This window comes from Daldinia childiae (genome assembly GCF_008694065.1).
Source record: "Daldinia childiae strain JS-1345 chromosome Unknown Scaffold2, whole genome shotgun sequence".
NCBI lineage: Eukaryota > Fungi > Ascomycota > Sordariomycetes > Xylariales > Hypoxylaceae > Daldinia > Daldinia childiae.
The window spans coordinates 555,583-577,883 of NW_022984643.1; the positions used below are offsets into that span (position 1 = coordinate 555,583).

Sequence of the window (22,301 nt, forward strand, 5' to 3'; positions counted from 1 at the left end):
CCAATGTTTTCTAATAAGCTATCTTCTTCGCGACACCCCTACATCAACCATTTCATAAACCTACTACACAATGACTAGCATAGATGAGCTATTCAAGGTTAGTTAGTTGATATCCCTACTCTAGTTCTAGTTTTCTAAATTCAACTAACTTTATGTTATAGGCATCTGGCGTCGGTAGCAAGCGCAAGCTAGAACCTCTTCGAGACCCTAGTATGCTTTGTCCTCTTTTCTTCCTACTGATCTAGAAGTCTTGTTTGGCTAATGTGTAGCTATATGTAGATCAAATATACAAATCTGCCCGTTTAAATTCGAATGGTAACAGCAGCCGACATGCGCGCGTCGAGGACGAGAGTGTAAACGATAACGAAGATGATGTCGAAGCAGGACCTGCGCCCCCTCCAGAAGACGAGGAAGGTGACTACGGACCAGATCTACCACCCGACGACGATGAGGACGGACGATTCTTTGGTGGTGGAATCACGGCGCAAGAGAACGAAGTATTAGACTACGTTGATGATCCCGATCCCAGCGCGGACACAGCACCCGACAAGTTCGACAGCGCGTGGCTACGACGAACCGCCCTTAATTTCGAAAAGCGAATAAACAAGAATGCCGAACTGCGCGCTAAGTTTGAGGATGATCCTCAAAAGTTTATTTCGAGCGAAGCCGACCTCGACGCCGACATAAAGGCCCTCTCCATCCTTTCTGAGCACCCGGAGCTATATCCCGAGTTCGCTAAGATCGGAAGTGTCGCGAGCCTTGTAGGGTTACTCGCACACGAGAACACCGATATTGCGATAGACGCTATTGAGATTATTAACGAACTGACTGACGAAGATATCGCGGCCGAGGATGATCAATGGAATGCACTGGTCGATGCCCTACTAGAGGCTGATTTGCTGGGGCTACTTGTGTCGAACTTCGAAAGGCTAGATGAGGAGCAGGAGGTTGATCGGAGCGGTGTCTACTACGCGCTCAGTGTGGTAGAAAACCTATGTAGCGGACGAACGGCGACGGCAGAACAAGTTACGGAAAATGACAGCCTACTAAAGTGGCTACTTCGTCGTATACAGGCCAAGGAGGCCACTGTCAGTCAGAACAAACAGTACGCTGCCGAAGTTTTGGCAATATTAGTGCAGACATCGTCGAAAAACAGGAAGAAACTGGCCAGTTTAGATGCCGTGGACATCATGCTACAGCTTGTAGCATCTTATCGAAAACGCGACCCCGAAAAGGGCGGCGAGGAAGAAGAGTATATGGAGAACTTATTCGAGGCTTTGGCCTGTCTCGCGGACGAGCCCGAGGGCAAGACCAAATTCATCGAGGCGGAAGGTGTCGAGCTTTGTTTAATTATGTTGAAAGAGGGTAAGATGAGTAAATCTGCCGCGCTCCGGCTCCTGGATCATGCCGTAGGAGGCCAGGGTGCGGCGGGAACTGGTGTATGCCAAAAAGCTGTGGAGGCGGGTGGATTAAAGAATATTTTCACACTATTTATGAAAAAGAATAACGACAGCCAGACTACGGAACACTTAATCGGCATATTTGGATCCATGCTGCGGCTGTTGCCAGCCGACTCGGCAGAACGAATCCGAACCCTGGCTAAGTTCGTCGAGAAAGACTACGAGAAGACGGAGAAACTGGTTAAATTGAGAAGGGAGTACGCGGCGCGCCTTGGTTCCGTGGACGAGGCGATCCGCGCGGAACAGAGTGGGATGAGCGCAGAAGAGAAAGAAGAAATGGCAGATGATTGGTTCTCGCGGCGGCTCGACGCTGGCTTATTTTGCCTACAGACGCTGGACGTAGTGCTGGCGTGGCTAGTGGCGGAAGACAACGGCGCCAGGAAGACGATACAGAGGTTGCTTGCCGACCGCGACGAAACCTTGGCTACAATTAAAGCTACGCTACAAGAACAGATTGAAGGCATCGATGCGGATGATGCAGAGGGCAAGGATACTAGAGAAATGCTTACAACCCTAGTGGAATTTCTATAATAACTAGTACAAGCGGACTGGTAGTATGTAATAGTATAGTAGTGATCAATGAATAATGCGTATCGTGCCGGCTTCTCAGCGCGACATCCCTCAAATCTCTCTTCTATGAACAGACAGACAGGCCTCTTGCAATCAGTAATACCGACCTATCTTTATTTCGGGTTTCTTCCCTTCCAAGAACACCAGTAACGTAACATAATGCGCGCAACTACACACCATAGCCTCAGTCTTCCAGCAACCAGAATCCACGGTGTGATATGTCGACCCCTTTCCCCGCATAGTATTCCTTCCGGATTCGCTTCTCTCTGTAGACTAAGCATCTCTGGCTAGTTTAGACTAACCTATGCCTTCTCAGGGGGTACAGGCTTGACGTCGAACACGGCCTTCAGCAGATCCTCGGCGACCTTGTCCTGGCTCTTCTGGCCGGCGGCATGAATTTCTTTGATCTTGGCATCGGCTTCGCGGTTGGCATCGTCTTCGGCTTGCTTGTTGCCTTGGGTGTGCTGTAGTAGGGGTTTAGATTAGTAAACCGGATTTGTATCGATTGGAGGGCTGGATTTGAGCTGTAGAAGGTATGTTGTATGTACATACCTCGGCCTCGAATCTCTTAAATTCCTCTTCCTTCGCTCGGCGGTACGCTTCTACTTCCTTCTTGGCTTCGTCTCGCGCCTCTCGTACTCTCTTGGTTCGAACTATAGGGCGGTAGGTTAGTGTTGGTTCACGTGTTGAGCTGCCTGGTCTCTGTGGATTGATTGAATAGCAGATGTGGTGAAAGCATAGTACTGACATTCGCGAGCTTTCTGGACGATTTTGGAAGCTTCCCTCTCGGCCTATGCGATCGCGACGAGCTACCTGTTAGCTAGACTTGATACATTGGATTCGGCTATGTGGCCTGGTTATTGCGATGACCTATAGGGGTTCTGCGTACATCGAGAAGGGTTTGAATGCCTGTCGAGTTCTGGGCCGACTATATTACAGAGATAGTATGATTAGCTAGCTATATCGTCTTCTTTATATATACAGGTTTAGTTGAATCGAACATACCATCCTGCTAAGCTGCGGAGATCTGATTTACTTTGCAAGTCGACTCGGACGAAAAGGGCACACGGAATGATTTATTGGTGGTTTGCTGGTTTGGTAACTGACGTATGATGCTGGAAGGAAGATTAATCGTGATAGGTTAGGAAGTATGTCGAAATGATAGGTAGCTAATAGAGGTAGAAGCTCGATAGGCGAATCAATGATAACCTTCAAAGGCAAGGCTGGTGCTGGTGCTGGGCTGGGGTTAGTTGGGGCTGAAGTAACCTCTATGGAATTGGAGCTTATAAGGTACGTACCTACTTCGCGCCGTTTTAAACCGAAATTGAACCAATGCATGTGCATAACATTTAGCAGCGCATTATGTATTTCATATTATATGTACGCATATTAATTTATGGCTGCATCTGTTACGCTCAACCTTCCGTTTGGCACGTTTTATCATTAACGTATCACCCCCTTTTTCTTCGAGTATTAAGGTAATTGATAAATAACAAGGCACATCTACAATACGCCTACCACATCAATATTTTATTTATAGGTTCTTATTTAAGTAGCTATATACTCAAACCATTCCCAGAGCTCAGGATTACGGCGATGCTGATCTGGGCGGTCTTTTGCCATCCATCGTTGATTATTCGGCATCATTACATACTCTGTATATTCCGGTATCTTCTTAACATATCTACTCTTCCTTTCACTCATCAACTTATATGTAGTCTCTCGCACGACACCGTAGATATGCCCATGTACAGAGACCCAATTTGGTTGATTCGCAAGATATACCGTTAGGTGGATCTGATCGGGCTCAATTCCTGTTTTCGTACGCCTCGTCTGGCCTTTACCAGCCTGGGCGTAAGTATTGGCAGCGTCATGGAGTTCCTTGCTAGTCAATATCAGTATAAAACACTTTCAATTTAAGGCACGAGAACATTACCGGATGATAATATGTGAGAACCCTAAATTTCTAGCAGCTTCTTGAGCAAAGCTCTCACTCGACTGTAGAACATCTTGCTGCTTTCTGACCAATTGTTCATAGACTACTTTCTTCTCCCAATAGACCTAGGTGAATATGTATTTGATTAGCTAGATGTTAATTAGATAGACAAAACACGGCCCTCGAACCTTTGGGCATTGTAACGTCCCACAGCCGATACTTGGCTCTGGCTTGATAAATACGGTTGCACTTTTATCCTCGGTATCTTTAGGCAACGGACCACCTCTCGGGATGGCCATGTCAGGATGCCATTCTGATTGAGCATCTCCAACTTGTCCGTAAGGGGTTATTTTTGGCATGGTGTCGGAATCTCTAATGTAAGAGGTAAGGTGGCGTACGTACTAGGCATGATATGGGCGCCGATTATACACCCAAAATTTTCTAAAAGGATCTCTGCTGCTTATTTCTAATAAAGAACATGGCGCTTTCTACAGTGCTATTTTTGTAGTACTTGTTCTTTGAACTTGGTTTGCTTTCGGAAACTTCTTAGAGCCTCTCGTTAACTTGCCTCGTATCCCCCAACTTATCATATCTAAATAACGTTTAATACTACAATATTCCATAGTATGATTTTGACTGGTTACTAATTAATATACCTTATGTACCTAGACTTGGCGTTTGTCACGACGTTAAAGCGAGGGTCTTCACGAGATAACATAGGAGTATATAGCTCCAGCTAACCAATGATCCACTTTGATATAAAACATAGAGTTAGAAAATTTAAAATATTACTACATATGCTACATTCATATTGTCTGCTGGGCGGCCTTAAGTATCCTCATATCGGCCTGTAAGCACGTGTAAGTGTAGAATAAATATACGCATAACAGCCCCAATACTGGAACCATCCAAGTAGCTACAAAGTGATACCAAGGACACTTCTCCGTGATTTGAATGGTTCGTACTTCTGTCACCATCATAGGCGGCGCAGTACTCTCTGTGTTTAAAGATTTGGAGACCTTATCTGGAACCGAGTGATCCTCTTCCAATTCATCCATGAGCGTCATGATCGGTAACGTATAATCCGTGGCCGTCTCGTCTTCGTATTGATGAGTTTTAAACCATTCGTGTTCTAGTACTTGAGATGCCTCCTGCCTCTCCGCTGGGTCGTATATGAATAGTTTCTCGAGAAGATCGCCAAAAATAGGGATTTCATCTCTCGGCATATCTGCTAATCCTAGCGCAATATGTATAGGATTGCTGAATTCTGAGTGAGTTGCTTCAAACTTCTCTTGTAGGTTGAGCGGCTCAGTTAATGATCCAGTGACTGCTTCGTCTTTTTCATAATCTGGCGGTGGTTCATCCGGATCACTTGTTTCGTCGTGTAGCATCTTTACAGCAGTTGGGCCGTAAACAGATGGGACGGGCCCTATGTACCGCTCCATGCGCCTAATAATATTCCATAGATCGCCAGGGAGGGGACCAATTTGAACTTCTAGTAATGTATAGGCCAGAGACCAAATATCATTTCCTATGCCTGTTTGATTGCCAAAGAGCCATTCAGGACCGGCATACTTAGGTGGAATATTTAGCCTCTCAGGAGGGCTATGGGTTTCAAAAGATTCGCCGAAGTCGACGATGGCGATGTCATCCGATATCATGTGTGAAAGATTTCCGTTTCTGAAGCTAAACGGTAGATATGCATACTTGGGAGCATGAGGGCTTCGCTCGTCGCCATCTAGGAGTTGTTCCCCAATAGCTTCCCCTATTAGAGCTTGCATCTCATCATACCCGATCTGGTCAAGGTAATCAGGCTTCAACCTCATTAATATGTTATCGGGCCTGAAATCACCATGGCAAATTCTTTTGCTATGCAAGAAAGCAAGCGCCTTGGTTAGTTGATAGCTGATTTTCTTCCGTCGGTCGAAGTCTTCTCCTATTTTATCCTCCCAATCCGTGAACTTTGGCCCAGCAACAGGTAATACAGAGCATAAGTGCCGGCCATTAGGAGACTCTACAAAGAAGGTCTGTACAGCTATCATGATGCTATTATCGTTGAGCTCGTCAATTCCTTGGGACTGAGCTTCAATCATCCGAATTGCCTTTAAATCCGAGCAGTCATCTGATGAGTGACTAGCTGAATTAATTTTGAGCGCTATCCATCTCTCCTTTTTTAGATCCCAGCAGAACCAAACTGTCGCAATGCCGCCATGTCCAAGCTTGTGAATAACCTTAAACCTATCGATTATCGTCTCGCCTACATCCAATGGGTAAAACCCGCCCGGTTGGTACCACTCAACGTCTTCAACTTCGTCTAAAATCGAAAGAGAATTATACTTCCTGGCGAAGGAAGTACCAGAAGCTGTAGTATTGGTACTCGGCATCGTGTAGTAGTATGTATCGTCATATGTCCCATCTACTCGGTCACTGTACACTAAACGGCATGCGCTTCAGAACTCGTATGTAAATTAATCCAGAGGCTTGCTTCATGTCACATGTCAAGTGTCTTTGTTCTTCATCTTTCCGGGATCCTTAACTAAGGGAATTAAGACTAAGGAACATTACTTTTATTGATCTGCATGCAGATACTTTCAAGAAACAATGGGCTTCTGGAATATCATTAAACAATCTAATAACACTGATCCCGATGGCATCCAATACGCGAAACATTAGAGTCCGCGTCTTTACCCCTTTTTCATTCCCTCGTTGTCGGCAACCTTTTGGAGTGCGTCTTTCCCGAGCGTATAGAGATTCGGTTGATTAGAAATACGAAAATAAAATAAGCTTAGTTAAAGCAAGGCTCATATTTCGTGTATCCATCTTCTTGCTTGTTGTTTGCATTATGATGATAGGGGCTAAAGCGGGAGTTTCATGGAATTAAATTATAGTTTGAAAGTATTTGACTGACATACCTGGGTAGGTATCTGGGGGCGAATGCAATAGATAAAGGCACATTAATTAAGAACATGCCATAAATGAGATGAAGATAGAGTAGGAGAGCGTGGAAGTGTAACCTATGGCATGAATGATTATGAAAAGAACCGTTTTATATGTAACTTTGTTTTTTTTACATGTCACTACATACGGTATTGGGTACATACACTACAGTACGGTACGGTACAATGACTACTCGTTATCGATAATAGATTTACTCTCTAGCATCACTTAAGCTTCCAAGTTACCGGGATTTTTCACCTTTAAGCTCGATAATTGAAGTTGAATTTACATCGTCAAGTGTTCCCGTACTGGCATTGAAAAAGAAAGATTGGGATGGGTTTATAACGAGACTTAAATCAAATTTGTCTAGCTTATCAACTCGCGTTCGACAAATATGTCGCGCGCCTCGAAACTCACCCTAGCGGGCACCTCGCTCTTTGCTGTTGGTACAGTTATTATGGTTCACTTCCAGCAGAAGGTTGAAAAAGAGGTATAGAAACCATCGCCTGATCCGTACTAGATATAGGCTTACCACGCATTTCTAGGCGATGCATCAGGGTGTTGTGCGCGACATGGAACAGCAGCGGGTCAAGAAGGAGCGCCAGCTTGATTTCGACATGCAAAGAGTATTGGAGGAAGAGTATAAGAAGGGTCAGACTGTTCGAGATACTACAGACGAAATACAAGCCAAATCGTTACCAGATCGGTAATGTAATGCTTGTATTTCATCGCAATCTAAGTCTACCCCTCGTCGAGTAGTCCTATGGCCTGCTACGGCGGTCACTATGTCTCGTCTGGTCTGGCTTCACTCAAATAGGGACATGACATTTCGCGAAACTGGTATGCTTACTAGGTGCGTTAAGAAGTTAAACTTAGTCGTTGGGAGTAATATGGTCCGAGACCGATTGTATTTCCACTAACATAAGGATTGATAGGCGAAGAGCTCAGTTTCAACATTCTTTCTATCAATGCCAACACTCTCCTCCTAGACTAGTCCTAGGAGGCAACATGCTACTCTACCAGCTCTAGTTATTAGAACACTTTAATGAGCACCTGCCGTGATAATGTATCAATATATTAAATTTGAACTTACTCTTTTGGATAACATGATTGATGTCAAGTTAAAGGCATAACTTACTTAACCATCACATTATCATTCTAATGCACAGTATAACCGTTAAAAATCTCCTCGTATAAGTCTTAGACTCACAACGAACCAAGCAACCAACCGTTGATCGGATATGGTACGACGAAAAGCATCAGTTCCGCGCGACCAATAGGATGAGCTATAACCTCCCACGGCTCCTAGTTATCTACCCCCTGGATTATTGGACCATTGTACGAAGCTTGCATTTATCATTTCTCAACCTCACCGAGTCTACGACCTGACGCTTAAATATTTTCTTATGCAAAATGAATTATTTGATTCAAGAAAGATAAGCTTATATACACCATTTCGTACACCATAGCGCCATTCAAAAATATACACCCAATCTTCACATACAAGTTACCTCATGTCAACTTTCAATGTTCGTCATCCCATCGCCGTCATATCGTGGCTTGCTCATCAATACATTAAACCTTGATCTTCATACTCGAAATGGCGATCTGGTCGTGATAGCTGCTCAATACAGCTCCCTCGACATGCTCTGCAAATACGTCCACATCGGTCGAAGCAAACTTCCTTGCGCTAACCTTCTTCTCAAATAGTAGATCAAGCTCTGCAAATGTGCGACCGGCCGGTTCGGGTACGCGGAAGTAAGAGTAGACAAAGCAGAGGAAGCATGACCCCGCCTGGTTATCGTCAATAAGTAGAGACAAGAGCCAACACACGCGAGGGATTACTTACCCAGAAAAAACCGGCATAATTACCCCAGTCCCAAGCCGAAGGGTTCAACATGTATGGCGTTAAAACGCCACAGATAATGCCGACAATGTTGCTATGATCTATTAGCATTGGATCTTAACTGATCTGCTAAGTAGAACAGTCTTACTAGAGGATACGTCCGAGCACCACTGTCTTGATTTGAAGACGTCTAGTTGAAATCTCTGCAACGAGAGAATAACATACGGTGCCAACTGTTAGCTGGTAACACAGAGCCCACACGAGCATGATACTGCCTGTCGCAAGCGATGCGGATTCTCTATCGGGGGCTAAGCCGAGGAAACCGAGGATTAAAAGCATGATGAAGAGACCAGCAAGGCCATATAGGTATAACGTCCTACATGCGATGTTAACATCTTAGATAATTCATATATGGCGTTTCACCTTACCTTCGTCCGATTCCAAAGGTGATAAGCGTCCAGGCTCCGAAGACGCCGGCGCAGTTGATGGCATATTGACCCATGGCAAATGAGTATGCCTTGTCATTATCGAGACCAGCTTGCTGCAGGAAGTACGTCGAGTAGTTGGAAAATGAATTGCCGCTCAGGTTCTGGATCGCCCAGCACATGCACACAATCTATCTCAGTTAGCATCACGAGGACGGACACAAGTATAGGGGCTTCAGACGTACTTCTGTGCGACGCCTATCGACACCCTTGAAACAATCTAGGTAACTGGCTCCCTTGGTTATCTACGTATAAAGGTTAGCGATAAGTACGAAAGCATGAGTGAAAGAACACAACCTTCTGTTCTAATGCTGTTGTATGGACCATCATCGCAACCGTCTCGTCCACATCAAAGTCTGTCTCCCGATCCAGACTAGTCAAGCGGAGAAGAGAATGCTTGGCGTCTTCAAGTTTCCCCTTTCGTACAAGCCACCAAGGGGATTCAGGCGCAAAGGAGATTCCAATTATGAGAGGCAAGGGCCACATCCATTGAAGCGCATAAGGCTATTCATATCCGTTAGAGCTTTTTACTGGAGAATAAAGTCAAGGAGAGTCTTACTATACGATACGCCCACTCGTCGGTACGCCAGAGGTTACCCATAATGACACCAATACCGATCATCTGGCCGATACCCCAACAGAAGTTGATGTAGGTTGTTAGATAACCCCGCAGGGCTACCGGACAAACTTCAGAGGCATAGGTGATAGTCAAGGTTTGAAAAACGCCCCAGGGAATGCCGCACAGGATCTCAGCTACTTGAAGGTGTACAACCGTCTGCGCCGTGAAGAAGATTGCGGTAAAAGCGATGATAAGTACGAGGCAGAATATGACAGTATATCGATATCCGAACCTCTCGGAGACCCAGCCGTTTATCAATAGGCCAATGATTTCACCCTACAAAAAGTCAGCGTTAAAAAAATCATCAATCACCAAAACAATGAGAAGGATCTCATCACGGTTTATGCTGTGAGACCCTTGGTGAAAAATATAAACGCCGCCATTGGTAACTAATGACTCGCCATGGATTTAAACCCGGAAAAGGGGCAGACAATTTCAATTTCGAACGCACTGAGGTACGTCAAGATCTAACTCACCACTACTGCACCGTTGCTAAGGCCTGCCTGCCAGGCTGCCGAAACTTGATAGGAGACGTTGCCATTCGGATCTGTCACCTCAGTGCCGTACTTCTGGTTAAACTGCGGGAAGGCGTAGAAGTTATTGACTAGGGAGATATCGTAGCCTTCCATAACAATGCAAGTCGAGATGAGGACAGACCACGCAATCGCTTTGGGGTAAAGTCGAAGGCCCTGCCATAAGGTCATGTTGTGCTCCTTTTCGGTAGCGAGCCTCGCATTCCGGATCACGTCGCTCATGGTCTCATGCCCTTCCTTCGGCGTCACAGCCGGCATTGGGGCCGTTTCGACGACATCGTCGCTAATACTTTTCGTTGAGCCTGAGGCCATAGCTGTGATGTACGAACTTTTGGGTACCACCGCTGCTAGGAATTGTTTCCAAGATGAGTTGGACTTTGTACTATCAGCAAGATAATATGCTGCGCGATAGTGTAGACGGTACTGTCGTCTTAATTCGACTTTCTCGCCTCTTTTTATCTGGGGAAAATTATAAACAAAGGAATATTCTAACCTAGCCGTTTAACTAACTTTAATAATAGTCTGAAAAGTAGTGCGCTAGGAATACCGAGGCAGCTCGCTATACTCCATAAGGGGTTTAGTCTAGTAGCATTTTTCTTTTCGATCCGTTGCCAACGGTGGAGAGAAAGTTGCGGGGAAGAAACACTTGGAATTCTGGAATTCCTAATCGAACACCCCTGACTGCCCTGACTGGCCCTGACCGGTCTAGTTACCTTGAATCCCAAGTAAGCTAAGATTATCAGGAGAATTAATTGGCCAAACTGCTTTAACGTAATGGTCAGCTAGGTAGCTTAGCTTTTACCCTGTTGTGTATATGCAGGGAAGTATGTATCACGACTCTATTCGCCTACATATCCACACATACCAACTAGTATGTACATACATAGTATTGGCGCGTTACACGAACAAGACCTCGTGGACCCCGTTTAGGTCCGTTATTCGGGAGACGGTCCAATGGGGAAATCCCTAGCCGGCCAATTGGGTCTGGGCTTCGGCGTCCCATGAACCGGGTCAGTTTGTACTACTTTAGAACCATCCACGTCTCCCGCTCGGCGGTTTTGCCCATCTTTATCAGATGATCCTCTCACAATTAGGACCTCTAAGTCTATCTGTCGGTAACATTGTCCGAATTATACCGAGTAAACATAGAAGACTGTAGAAGCGACGACGTTGCGAATGCCCTCATCAGAGCAGATCGAGTTGCTCGCTACACCATGGTACGATATCCCCATCTATCTACTCCGTAAGATATGCTGAAGCTACGCCGAGACCGGTGTACTCTCTAGCAGACTAGATTTTGTGCTTATCCACTTATATCTCATTTTGGTGTTGGACAATTGCTGACATAGACTTGGCGAATAGTGTCACATGCCGTGAATATCATCTTAAATGCGAGTAATATTAGAGCTACTTGTTATATCTCCAAGACGGCTAAACTAATCGTTTTGAACACGAGTAGGCGATCGCTCGGTTCCAAGATGTGGTCGATGTGTCCGAGCAGGTCGTGAATGCAAACTGGGCTTCAAATTCAAACCTAGTAAAGGTACTGCAGTTAAATCTCCATTATTTCTAAGCTAAACCTCATTCTTATAGACACGTTCAAAAGAAATCAAAAATGGCTCAAGCCGCCGAAAAAGTGTAAGTTTGGAATGTCACATCGAATTAGAGTAAATCTGTTTGGCTAACTTATCCAAGTAATTTACGTCGATGAGAGACAAGGTTTGACCATAGGAAGCCCCTCAGAGGATATTTCTCCGTATGAGTTTCATACAGACGAAAGTCATAATTGGCATCAGGAATCGACCTCCTCGAGCGTCACACCTCCATCCATTCCTAATTCAACAGAGTACAATAGAGCAGATGGGCAGCCGGTAGATGTTGTTCAAGCACATAATACACCGAGAAACAATGGAGGGTTTCCAGCTAATGATATATCCATCGCTGAGCTTTACTCTCATGGGCATATTCCAGGGTCTAAATCTGCTAGTTCCTATGATTTGTCGTCTTCAGATATAGAGAAAGCACGCGTACCCCATGATGGGAGTATTCTAACGCCTAATTTCAGCAATGCTTCAAGCCTGCCGCTTAAGGACCGGACAGAAGCACTGTTATTTCGGCATTATATCCAGAAACTAGCGATTTGTGTAAGCCAAACGATACAGTAGCCACTCCTAACATTCAAAATTCTAACTAAAGCAGCTAGACTTATGCGATCCACATCGACATTTCGAGTTGGTAGTTCCAGAGCGTGCTGCCGAATGCTATATGCTCTTGAATGCTATTTTTGCTATAGCTGCGAGGCATCTAAGTCATACGACAGATTTTGACCCTCTGGCCTCGAACAGGTATCACGATGAGTGCCTAAGATACCTCATCCCAATGTTAAATCACGCTTCAACGGTATCAGATGAGAACTTATTCGCGGCAACGATTATCTTGCGTATGCTTGAGGAGATGGATGGTGAGATAAGATATGTTTGGGGTACTCCGGAAGTTTCTTGCTAATAAACGGACAGTTCCAACAACAGGCCAAGACACCTACAGTCATCTACTAGGTATTCATGCTTTCGTTAATGTCGGCGACCAATATATGGGTCCGGGAAGTTTAAGTGCAGCGTCATTCTGGGTAGGACTCCGACAGGAGATCTATATCGCGGTCATTACGCAACAGCCTGTCAAGGTGTCTTTAGACCACTTTGTAGTGGACCGGTCATTTGAACCGGCCGACGACTATACTTGGTCAAATCGGGCGATTGTACTTCTTGCGGACGTCCTCAACTTATGCTTCGGGAATAACTCGTTGGCAACAGGCCATTGGAGTGCCCTAGATGAGGCATGCAGAAAGTGGTCTAGCACTCGACCCCCGTCCTTCAACCCCTTCTTTTACAAGGAACGTACGGCAACCTCGGCTTTCCCAGAAATTTGGCATGGGTCAGGTTGTCATGGTAAGCATTGAAATCTTCTTAAATGTTATAGGCATAATATAGTCGCTAATTTCTTAGTCATTGGAATTCAACATCATATTCTCGCACAGTTATTCTTAACTCAGTTTGATCCTTCGATACCCAAAGTAGGTACAAATCGCCGAGCAGCAGTAAAGCAAATGACAGTAAGTCTATACCATTAAGAAAAGTTCCTATATATGACTTATGCAAAGACAGCATCGGATTGAGAACCTTGTAAGGGAACTCTGTGGTATCGGGGTATGCAATCAGTGGACTCCACCGGGAATGTTTACTGCTTGCATGGGCATCGCTATGTGTACGAGCAAACCCAGTTCGCTAGTATTAATACCGAGCTAATACGAATTGCAGTTGGCGATCAATTCGGCGAAAGGTCCGACCAGGAAGCTCTAATGGACATTCTAAGGAAGACGGAGGCAGATCACGCTCGTCCGACTGCATCAATACAGCAGCAACTGATGAAAGCGTGGGGCTGGTTACCAGAAAACGACGAATGAAACTAATATCAACTCTGATTAGTCCTTTACCAAGCGAAGACATGGTACACGAGAAACCGAGGGGATTACAAAGTGGACTGGGGGGAGCTTAGGACCGCCCCAGATTGCCGAACTTGGCCAGGCTTATATACCACGCTATATAACGTGGGGATATACTAGGATTTATGGATATAGATACCAGGTGACGTTCGAATGACGTTTCTCTTTCTGGGGTACTCCGGATACCTACTGCATATGAGCGCGAAATATGCAGACCAGTGGATGAGATAAACTTACATCTGGGGTTCGGGCGATTTTACCGTTTTCGCAAAAAGAAGGGGTAGTTACTTTGCGGATCTCGTTCCGCAAGGGAGGCGTACCTGATTCCCGCTCGGGGGATCGTTGCCTGCGCTAGTCAGCTCAATATAGCTGTCTTCGGCGATTTTATCCTCATTCATCATGGGCCATACATCAACCTTATGTGGGGACATTTACCACTTACACGAAGCTCAGAGTATAAAATTTGATCGAGGACAATGATATCGGAAAAGTTATAGATTTCTGTTTAAAGCGCATGGTATTTTTTGTTTTTAATCACTAATCTATAGTCTAAGAGATACCCCTTTTTTGCTATTGACTCTTATATACTCCCCACCACAACACAATGGCACCAGGCATATTAGTTGACGACACTATAAGCCGGAATGGCCTCGAGCTTGAGGAGACGTCAGATCACATTGACGCGGTTAATGTGCTAAAAGGTCAAAATCAAGCCAAGTTCGACGATAAGTCCCAATTCGATTCAACCAAAGACAAGACGCAGTTCAGGCAGTATGAAGAAGCCTGCGACCGCGTTCAAAACTTCTATCGTGAACAGCATGAAAAGCAGACGGTGGCGTATAATCTAAAAGCACGCATCACATTTAAGACACGGCGACGCGAGGAGATGACGGTGTGGCAAGCAATCGAGAAGCTCAACACGCTGATCGATGAGTCGGACCCGGACACAAGTCTATCGCAGATCCAACATTTACTACAGTCTGCCGAGGCAATCCGGAGAGACGGCAAGCCACGATGGATGCAGGTCACAGGTCTAATCCATGATCTTGGCAAGCTACTCTACTTCTACGGCTCCGAAGGCCAATGGGACGTCGTTGGCGACACATTCCCCGTCGGCTGCGCCTTCGATAACCGCATCATATACCCCGACACATTCACCGCAAACCCAGACTCTAGAGATCCCGTCTATAGCACCAAGTTCGGCATCTACTCTCCCGGCTGCGGACTAGATAACGTGATGCTGTCGTGGGGCCATGACGAGTATTTATACCATGTGGTCAAGGAGCAGTCAACGCTACCGCCTGAGGCGTTGGCTATGATTCGGTATCATTCGTTTTATCCTTGGCATAAGGTATGCTACTACTTTTTCTTGTCTCCTTGTTTTACTTTTAGAATGTCTACTGATTCGTTATAGGAGGGTGCATACCGCGAGCTGATGGACGAGCATGACAAGGATATGCTACGTGCCGTGCGGGCGTTCAATCCGTATGATTTATACAGCAAGAGCGATAAAGTTCCTGATGTAGAGGAGCTGAAGCCGTATTATTCGGAGCTTATCGATGAGTTTTTCCCGCAGAAGGTTGTCAAGTGGTGAGCGCATGTGTGGACTTGTTGTCAGCTATGCTGCGGTAGCATAATCACCACTATTACGGAATTACCTCTTAGTAGTAAGGTGGTAAATTTAAGACGGATAGAATCTTCGCTTATGCTTCAGCTTATTCCCTCGCAAAGGGGTCAACTACGAACACTCACGATGCCGAGCACGAGCTTAAAGGGCGAGGCAAGCGAAAACGGTCTGGGTATTGGATGCCTTTGGGTTTGATTTTATATCATATATACACCTAGGTATATATATTAGGTAGACTTAGATAGTTCTATACGCTTTATGCCCCTGGGGAGGAGTGCCCACAGCGTTGATTATATTATTATTTCATTTACTTTTGGTGAGCAAGGCTAAGATATGTACATCACTCACCTGAATATGATTAGTCAAGTTTCTTGTCTAATGTCGAACATATAAAATATGATTTTGTAACAGCACTTTTGCTATTGTTGTATATCTGATAGGTCTGGACGATCACGGCCAAGCCTTGTGCATATTTTCGTTTGCATCTTAGGCTCTTATTTGCTCGCAGAATCGAACCCTAAGGCTTTTGACATATTATTTCTGCAAGTGGTCCTTATTGTTTAATGGTGGTGTTTAATGGTGGGTGACACGACCTGTACAGCCACCACACCCTTGGATATTTGATATCTACTAATATCTGCCTAACATCTACGGGCATCAATGAAACATAAATTCTACCAAAACCGTACGAAATATAAAGATGTCTGATCAACCAAGAAGCAGTTACGCTGGCGTTATTGCGGATGCCCAGCAAACCGTGACACTCACCGAGACGATTATATCCCTAGTCGGTAATTATGTTTCGACCACCTATAAAAATAAACGCGCGACCGAGGAATTCCGTGAAAGGTTAGGAGAGTGGGCCGACGAGGCTCTTGATCCAGACCGCAATGGAAAATGGCGGCAGCCATGCCTCCGTATTGAAAAGTTTGAGAAACACATGATCCAACATGACGGGCAATTTAAACCGAGCGGGAAGTGCACATCTTCCTTTGCCTGGGCGCAATTGCTTTACGCACTTGATATCCGACCTGGAAACAATATTGTTGAATGGAAGACGATAAGCATAACTGCCCCCGACCCTGTCGAATCCGGCCAAATATCGCTCGAGGTGGACGGGAGTGTTCTTTGTCATATTGTCAACCTCTTCCGGTATTATAGCGATCCCGATCCAAATGAGTTTGAAAGACCCCTCGCACGGGTTGATCTTGGATTTGGCAAGTTAGTCGTCAAGCCCGAAAATAACGAGGTTGAAGAGAACCAGTTGGGGGTATAATGAATATGAGTTCCAATGCCACGCTATCTAACCGTTTAGTTGCCACTTTTCACCCCGGGACGAGCGGACAGTTATCAACGAGTCGAGGTCTATTTCAAGGGGGCAATGACCATAGGTTAGGGTGTATACTGAGATTCGACCGCTCAACGGTCATGATTCAATATCTTCAGGCCCTTTTCGCCCCTAGTGACACGCAAACTTCGATCAAGTTACTTGATCCAAAGGAGGAACTGCCAAACCGCTGTCGTGCCTTGTGCTCCTCTATGAGAGCCTTGGAAGAGACATCTTGGAATAGTTACAAATGAAATGGAGACACCGGTAGGAAATGATACCTCCAAACCCACGGATTTGTCTTGGCAAGCTGAGATTTGGACGAGGATAAGTAAGATGTGTATGTTTAACAGCAATACCTTTACCGTCTTTTGGTCTCGTCGTGACGACTCTGGTAGGCTATTCAAGCCATTTGAAAAAAATACTGGATGACGCATTGCCGTCTATAGTAGATGGATTGTCCGAAGCACCTCCAGGATCGAGGTGCCATTCACTATCTCAAATTCCCGAATTACTGGAAGTTCTGCGCTTACCACATTGCATAGAAGATCGTCCAATAATTGTTCTAGAATTAACTACTGAGCATAAGTTGTGGCATTCGACCTGTTTAATCCAAGGTTAAAGGATACTATAAATAGCACGAGATAGATACAAGTTCTTGACTACCTCATAGGAATATATGGGCAAGTTTGCAATCATAAGACCAAATTGATAATCTAGGTTAAAGGAAATAATTCCTCTTTTCGTGTTTGCGTGTGAAATATCAAACGTATATTTATAATGTCTTACCCCTGAAGGAAGAGTTACAATTCTTGGGGACTTGTCTAGCATCTCGTTACTATACCTACTGTAACGATCCTAACCCGAGACAAAAGCTTTAACCTAGGTAGGTAAGTAATACTACCTATCAGTAATTGCAGATGCCGCCAATTTCCTCATCCATAGTCCAAGTCCCAGCAAGACCATGCTCAATAACCGGCTCATCTGGCACCGATTTCTCCTCTTTACCCAGGAAGAAATCGTTCTGACCTGAGACCTTAGTTTGCCTGCTCATAAACTTCTTGGCCCAAACCTCGATTGAGGGCTCGCCAGTCTCGTCACGAGCCTGCTTGAGAAAAGGAATGAGAGCTGTACCACCGGTTCCTTTAACCTTTTTATGCTTCTCGTTTTTAGAAGCTGTCGCCAAATTTACTCTATTCCTAATAGCTTCAGGGCTACGCGATCGACTTCGTGCTCTATTCTCTCGAGATGGCAAGACAATGTAGCGCGTAACGATAGCGATGTGAATATCGCGGAATGCACGGAGCATGGCAAGACACGCGTCGTAGGCGATGCTCAGAGGACGGTCAGAGGCAGCGCGGCTCTCAACAAATTCGCGAATATTAGCAACCGCTCCGACATCGTTTAAGAAGCGCGCGTGCGGTCCTGGCATATAACGTCGCATATCCTGGATAAAATTGTGCTTGGGGGCACGGCTTCGTCCTTCGCGTTCCGACTCAGAGGACGGATTGGGCTTCTCACCGGTGGGACGATGCTCAACGCCAAGAATGATATCAAAGAATTGAATCAAACTGCTTTGGGCGTTGCTAGGTCCACTGTATTGCACATACTCAGATTTGCCTGAACCATCATCATACATGACACCATGCGGCAAACCTGCCTCGGCCATATTCTTACTACCAGCAAGGAATGTGCGAATGCGACGGTAGAAGAAGCCAGGGTCGCAGCTTTCATGCATGCGACGCAATAGTTCGCCGAGGTCATCGAGGCGCTCGGCGAAGGCATGCAGGCAACGTGTCACGGTTACACTATCGCCTTGTCGAGCAGCAGCAACTGCAGTTAGCATCAGGGGGATGATGGGGCCGCCACGAGCCTCGATGGCAACCGAGACCAAGTAGAACCAAGACTCGTCAAGAGACCCAGTAAAGGTCAACAAGGTGGCGAGATTGTCAAGATCGTCGATCTCTTCGTCGACGAAGAGGGGTTTGAAGTTCCACAGCACGGAGGCGGCGTAAGTAGACACGGGTGGAATCTCGAGATGTTGACAAATATCCAACAAAGGAACAGAGATGCTCGGTGGCACACGATCACAGGGAGTATCACCTCCCCAGATGTAGCCGTGAGCAAAGAAGGTCAGGAGCATGTAAGCTCTCCTCCATTCTGCGTCATGTTCCAGACCGACGGTGGAGAGAACAGGAAGACGGTCGATAACTCCTCGAAGGCGCTTGCTCAGAATTAAATTCTGTAGATTGGCGCCGATGGATTCCCACTTGTTATAGTAGGGGTCCGGAAGCCTAGTTAAAGGTAGGACGTCGGGCAAAAAGCCATACTTTGGCGAGATTCCATACTCGGATAATATTGGGATAGGAGGTCTCATTACGACGACGTAGTTGTCTTTCGAAGACAATACGTTGAGTTGACTATATGGCGAAGCTATATAGCTTGGTAGGTGAAGAATCAACCTAACAGTTGATTTTTTTTTGAATAGATTCAAGTGGTTAAACTAATAAAAAGTCTAATTCCTGACGCAAGGAGTATACAGATTTATTCTGTAATACTCCTCAGCCGTGCGAAATAATAGTTGAGTTGTGAGCATGTAATTGCGTTAAGAATTGGCGATAAAAGTCTCTTGTCTTAAAGCTGAGTATGAGTATGAGTATGAATATGAGTACTTAGATATGTTTTGTAGGAGAGGGAAACAATTAAAGACTCAAGACTAAAGAAGTGGGAAAAGTCTAACTTATAAAGAGGAGAAAAGGTGTAATTCCTTAACCTAGGCTAGACCATCAAGGTTTCGGAAAGGCGGATCCAGCGGGAGTTTAGGTATTAATAATGGATCATTTTTACTCATCAATTTAATTGTATGAGGAGAGAAAAGGGGGGAATAAATATCCTTAAGTTGTTGACCGAAGAGAATATAGACAACTCGTCTTGTTACATACATGTGGGTGGTGATTAATAAAAGAAAAAAAATGGCACATGGCACACTTCACCTGCGGGTGATATGGCGCCATTGGTTTTCCGTAGAATCTGATAATGTGGGATGGATCTAGATCTAGACAAGTCAGGTTATCTCATTGAATAATTAACAATAGTTAAATTGTATAAGTTCTTGTTGGAGCAGCTTTTAAAGAAGAACCCGATGCCGGCGGATGTTAAGTTATCGGGTATTACCGCGCTAAAACTTAGAATATCTTCCGGGTCGGCTGATCCAAGATGTCGCAAGGATGCTCGTGCAGGAGTATCCTTGGAAAAAAAAAAGAAGGGTACTTTGAGGCGTGGGATGAAAGAAAACGGAGAAGACTTTGGAGAAGAGAAGAGAAGAAAAGTTGCCTCTGTGAAACTATTACATAATTGACATGTGAGGCTAACCTGGGAATTCATCGGCTTAAGTTTTGTAAGTGTATGTTGTAGCTGCTGTACGCTGTGTTTAGTACTTGCTTACGTCATTTCTATTTTTCAAGGGGAAACCCCACTATGATTGGCTATACTTTTATAAGTGTTTTATCAGCCTTGGCGGGCAGCTCAGTGCAAGGCTTCCCATTACATTCTCTCCATTATTATCACAAAACCCCCCCCGAAGCTCAACACCAATCAATTATCATGACGCGGCTACTACGACCATAATTCGCTGCGAAGGATTCCCAAAATGGTGGTCCAGCAGCACATATTGAATTGGTTATATAGCGTTTTAACGAGCGTAAGATATATCATGCAAATAGCTTCATATTAATTCTAATAGCATCAATTATATAGGAATACCAAGATGTTAACCGCACATACAACGATGTAGCCCAAGCGCTATCTCAATACCCTTCACTATCGCCTAGAACCGATGTCCATAGTACGAAACAATTATCTACTATTCATCATTCTCAATTAATAAGCCCTTTCTAACGATCTCCTAGCTTTCGACAACGGCGTGTCTGCCCTCCTCTTACACTTATCCGGCACCATCCCCGTCACATTTCGCGGTACCACCTACCGATTTCCCATATCGTTATGGATACCGCACGCCTACCCGCGCGAGGCACCTCTAGGCTATGTCACGCCTACAGAGAATATGATGGTACGGCCTGGCCAACATGTTGATCCCCAGGGACGCATATATCATCCTTATCTCGTAGGATGGGCCGAGTTCTGGGATGTATGTATATCGTCTATAATAGCTGATATTTTGTCTATACAATAAAGTACTAATAGTGTTTAACCAGAAATCTTCTCTGTTAGACTTTATCGCTATACTCAGAGACATATTTGCGAAAGAGCCTCCAGTTGTCTCGCGCCAGCAAGCTCCTCCTGTACCGCAACAATCCGTTCCAACCCCGACCCCTCCACCGGTTCCTCCTCTACCCCCTGATATGTCAAGGCAGACTCCTCAGCAGGTTCCATCTCCACATACACAGGATCCAAGGCCGCCGCCACCTCCTCCCAAAGGCAGCGACCTTCCTCAGGTAGTGTCAGGCCCGACCACTTATACGGACGGTCCCCCACGACCACCTCTACCAGAAGATTTTCATCGGCAGTCAAGCCAGTATGGTGCACCAGCAGCAACGCAGTCTCCGCAACCAAATCGACTCTCAAGATACGACGCAGCACCTCCCCTACCACCCCATCCACCACAATCGTATCAACAACCACCCCCTAATGTCCAGTATCAACCCCAGCCTCAGCAGCATGTGTATCAGCAAGGCGGCCCACCTCCTCTCGGACTTACACCACAGGATTCCCGCCGCGCATCCATGATATCCCCCGTAACTCCCATCCCATACAACGCTACCGTCGTCCCAGGACAGTCACCATACGCCGGCCCGCCTCCAACTTGGCAGCACCCCCCACCACGACAACCTCCAGCGCAACTAATCCCCAAACCTCCCCCACCCCCTGATCTCATGGACGAGCCCTTCTCCCTAGCCTTACCAGAGCCCTCCGCCAATGACCTCCCACCACCTCCCATCCCCCCGAACCCCGAAAAGGACGCCCTCCTCCAACAACTCGCCTCAACCCTCTATGGTCTACGCCAGCACGCCCGCGTCCAAAACGAGTCCTCCCTAGCCGGTCTCTCTGCCCAACGAACCGCCATGCTCTCCGCGTTACAGAACCTACAATCCGACGCCTCGGCCCTAGGCCCCTTATCGGCAATGCTAGCGTCCAACAACTCGATCCTGCAACACTCCCTCCATGAAGCAGATCGTGTAGTATCCAACGCACGCACACGCGCACCTCCTCCTATCGACGATTTATTAGTCGCGCCGACCGTCGTCGCAAACCAGTTATACGATGTGGTAGCCGAGGAGCGCGCTCTCGGGGATGCGATATTCGTGCTTGGACGCGCTGTTGAGCGCGGTCGTATAAGTCCTGCGGTTTTCGCCCGGACGACGCGCGGATTGGCGCGGGAGTGGTTTTTGAAGAAGGCACTTGCGAGGAAGATTGGGAGGGGGATGGGACTTGTTGGGTAAGTT

General features: G+C 45.9%; 9 protein-coding genes across 9 annotated transcripts; 6 read left to right on the top strand and 3 right to left on the bottom strand.

The window, feature by feature from the left end:
- Nucleotides 1-70: 70 nt before the first annotated feature.
- Nucleotides 71-1,991, top strand: GL218_01075 (Beta-catenin-like protein 1 like protein; the record flags this gene model as incomplete). The annotated part of the gene is made up of 3 exons (XM_033577523.1): nucleotides 71-97; nucleotides 162-210; nucleotides 280-1,991. 3 exons carry the CDS (start codon nucleotides 71-73, stop codon nucleotides 1,989-1,991), a joined length of 1,788 nt encoding a protein of 595 aa, XP_033438017.1.
- A 341-nt stretch (nucleotides 1,992-2,332) lies between these two features.
- Nucleotides 2,333-6,350, bottom strand: GL218_01076 (V-type proton ATPase subunit G; the record flags this gene model as incomplete). Its single annotated transcript, XM_033577524.1, has 5 exons — nucleotides 2,333-2,494; nucleotides 2,583-2,683; nucleotides 2,779-2,821; nucleotides 2,920-2,958; nucleotides 4,932-6,350. 5 exons carry the CDS (start codon nucleotides 6,348-6,350, stop codon nucleotides 2,333-2,335), a joined length of 1,764 nt encoding a protein of 587 aa, XP_033437823.1.
- A 947-nt stretch (nucleotides 6,351-7,297) lies between these two features.
- GL218_01077 (cytochrome c oxidase assembly protein) lies at nucleotides 7,298-7,613 on the top strand (the record flags this gene model as incomplete). Its single annotated transcript, XM_033577525.1, has 2 exons — nucleotides 7,298-7,393; nucleotides 7,449-7,613. 2 exons carry the CDS (start codon nucleotides 7,298-7,300, stop codon nucleotides 7,611-7,613), a joined length of 261 nt encoding a protein of 86 aa, XP_033437824.1.
- An 865-nt stretch (nucleotides 7,614-8,478) lies between these two features.
- GL218_01078 (Maltose permease MAL31) lies at nucleotides 8,479-10,698 on the bottom strand (the record flags this gene model as incomplete). The annotated part of the gene is made up of 8 exons (XM_033577526.1): nucleotides 8,479-8,697; nucleotides 8,753-8,843; nucleotides 8,898-9,125; nucleotides 9,178-9,365; nucleotides 9,420-9,479; nucleotides 9,532-9,738; nucleotides 9,794-10,129; nucleotides 10,330-10,698. The coding sequence occupies 8 exons, from the start codon at nucleotides 10,696-10,698 to the stop codon at nucleotides 8,479-8,481; spliced, it is 1,698 nt and encodes a 565-aa protein (XP_033438015.1).
- A 1,303-nt stretch (nucleotides 10,699-12,001) lies between these two features.
- GL218_01079 (uncharacterized protein) lies at nucleotides 12,002-13,846 on the top strand (the record flags this gene model as incomplete). The annotated part of the gene is made up of 7 exons (XM_033577527.1): nucleotides 12,002-12,024; nucleotides 12,374-12,530; nucleotides 12,586-12,847; nucleotides 12,903-13,331; nucleotides 13,389-13,495; nucleotides 13,548-13,647; nucleotides 13,701-13,846. 7 exons carry the CDS (start codon nucleotides 12,002-12,004, stop codon nucleotides 13,844-13,846), a joined length of 1,224 nt encoding a protein of 407 aa, XP_033438016.1.
- A 643-nt stretch (nucleotides 13,847-14,489) lies between these two features.
- Nucleotides 14,490-15,479, top strand: GL218_01080 (putative inositol oxygenase; the record flags this gene model as incomplete). Its single annotated transcript, XM_033577528.1, has 2 exons — nucleotides 14,490-15,236; nucleotides 15,300-15,479. 2 exons carry the CDS (start codon nucleotides 14,490-14,492, stop codon nucleotides 15,477-15,479), a joined length of 927 nt encoding a protein of 308 aa, XP_033439446.1.
- A 733-nt stretch (nucleotides 15,480-16,212) lies between these two features.
- On the top strand, nucleotides 16,213-16,788 carry GL218_01081 (uncharacterized protein; the record flags this gene model as incomplete). The annotated part of the gene is made up of 1 exon (XM_033577529.1): nucleotides 16,213-16,788. One exon carries the CDS (start codon nucleotides 16,213-16,215, stop codon nucleotides 16,786-16,788), a length of 576 nt encoding a protein of 191 aa, XP_033439445.1.
- Nucleotides 16,789-17,746: 958 nt separating this feature from the next.
- GL218_01082 (Indoleamine 2,3-dioxygenase) lies at nucleotides 17,747-19,216 on the bottom strand (the record flags this gene model as incomplete). Its single annotated transcript, XM_033577530.1, has 1 exon — nucleotides 17,747-19,216. One exon carries the CDS (start codon nucleotides 19,214-19,216, stop codon nucleotides 17,747-17,749), a length of 1,470 nt encoding a protein of 489 aa, XP_033439444.1.
- Nucleotides 19,217-20,488: 1,272 nt separating this feature from the next.
- On the top strand, nucleotides 20,489-22,298 carry GL218_01083 (uncharacterized protein; the record flags this gene model as incomplete). The annotated part of the gene is made up of 4 exons (XM_033577531.1): nucleotides 20,489-20,539; nucleotides 20,596-20,683; nucleotides 20,748-20,986; nucleotides 21,054-22,298. The coding sequence occupies 4 exons, from the start codon at nucleotides 20,489-20,491 to the stop codon at nucleotides 22,296-22,298; spliced, it is 1,623 nt and encodes a 540-aa protein (XP_033439443.1).
- Between the last annotated feature and the right edge of the window lie 3 nt (nucleotides 22,299-22,301).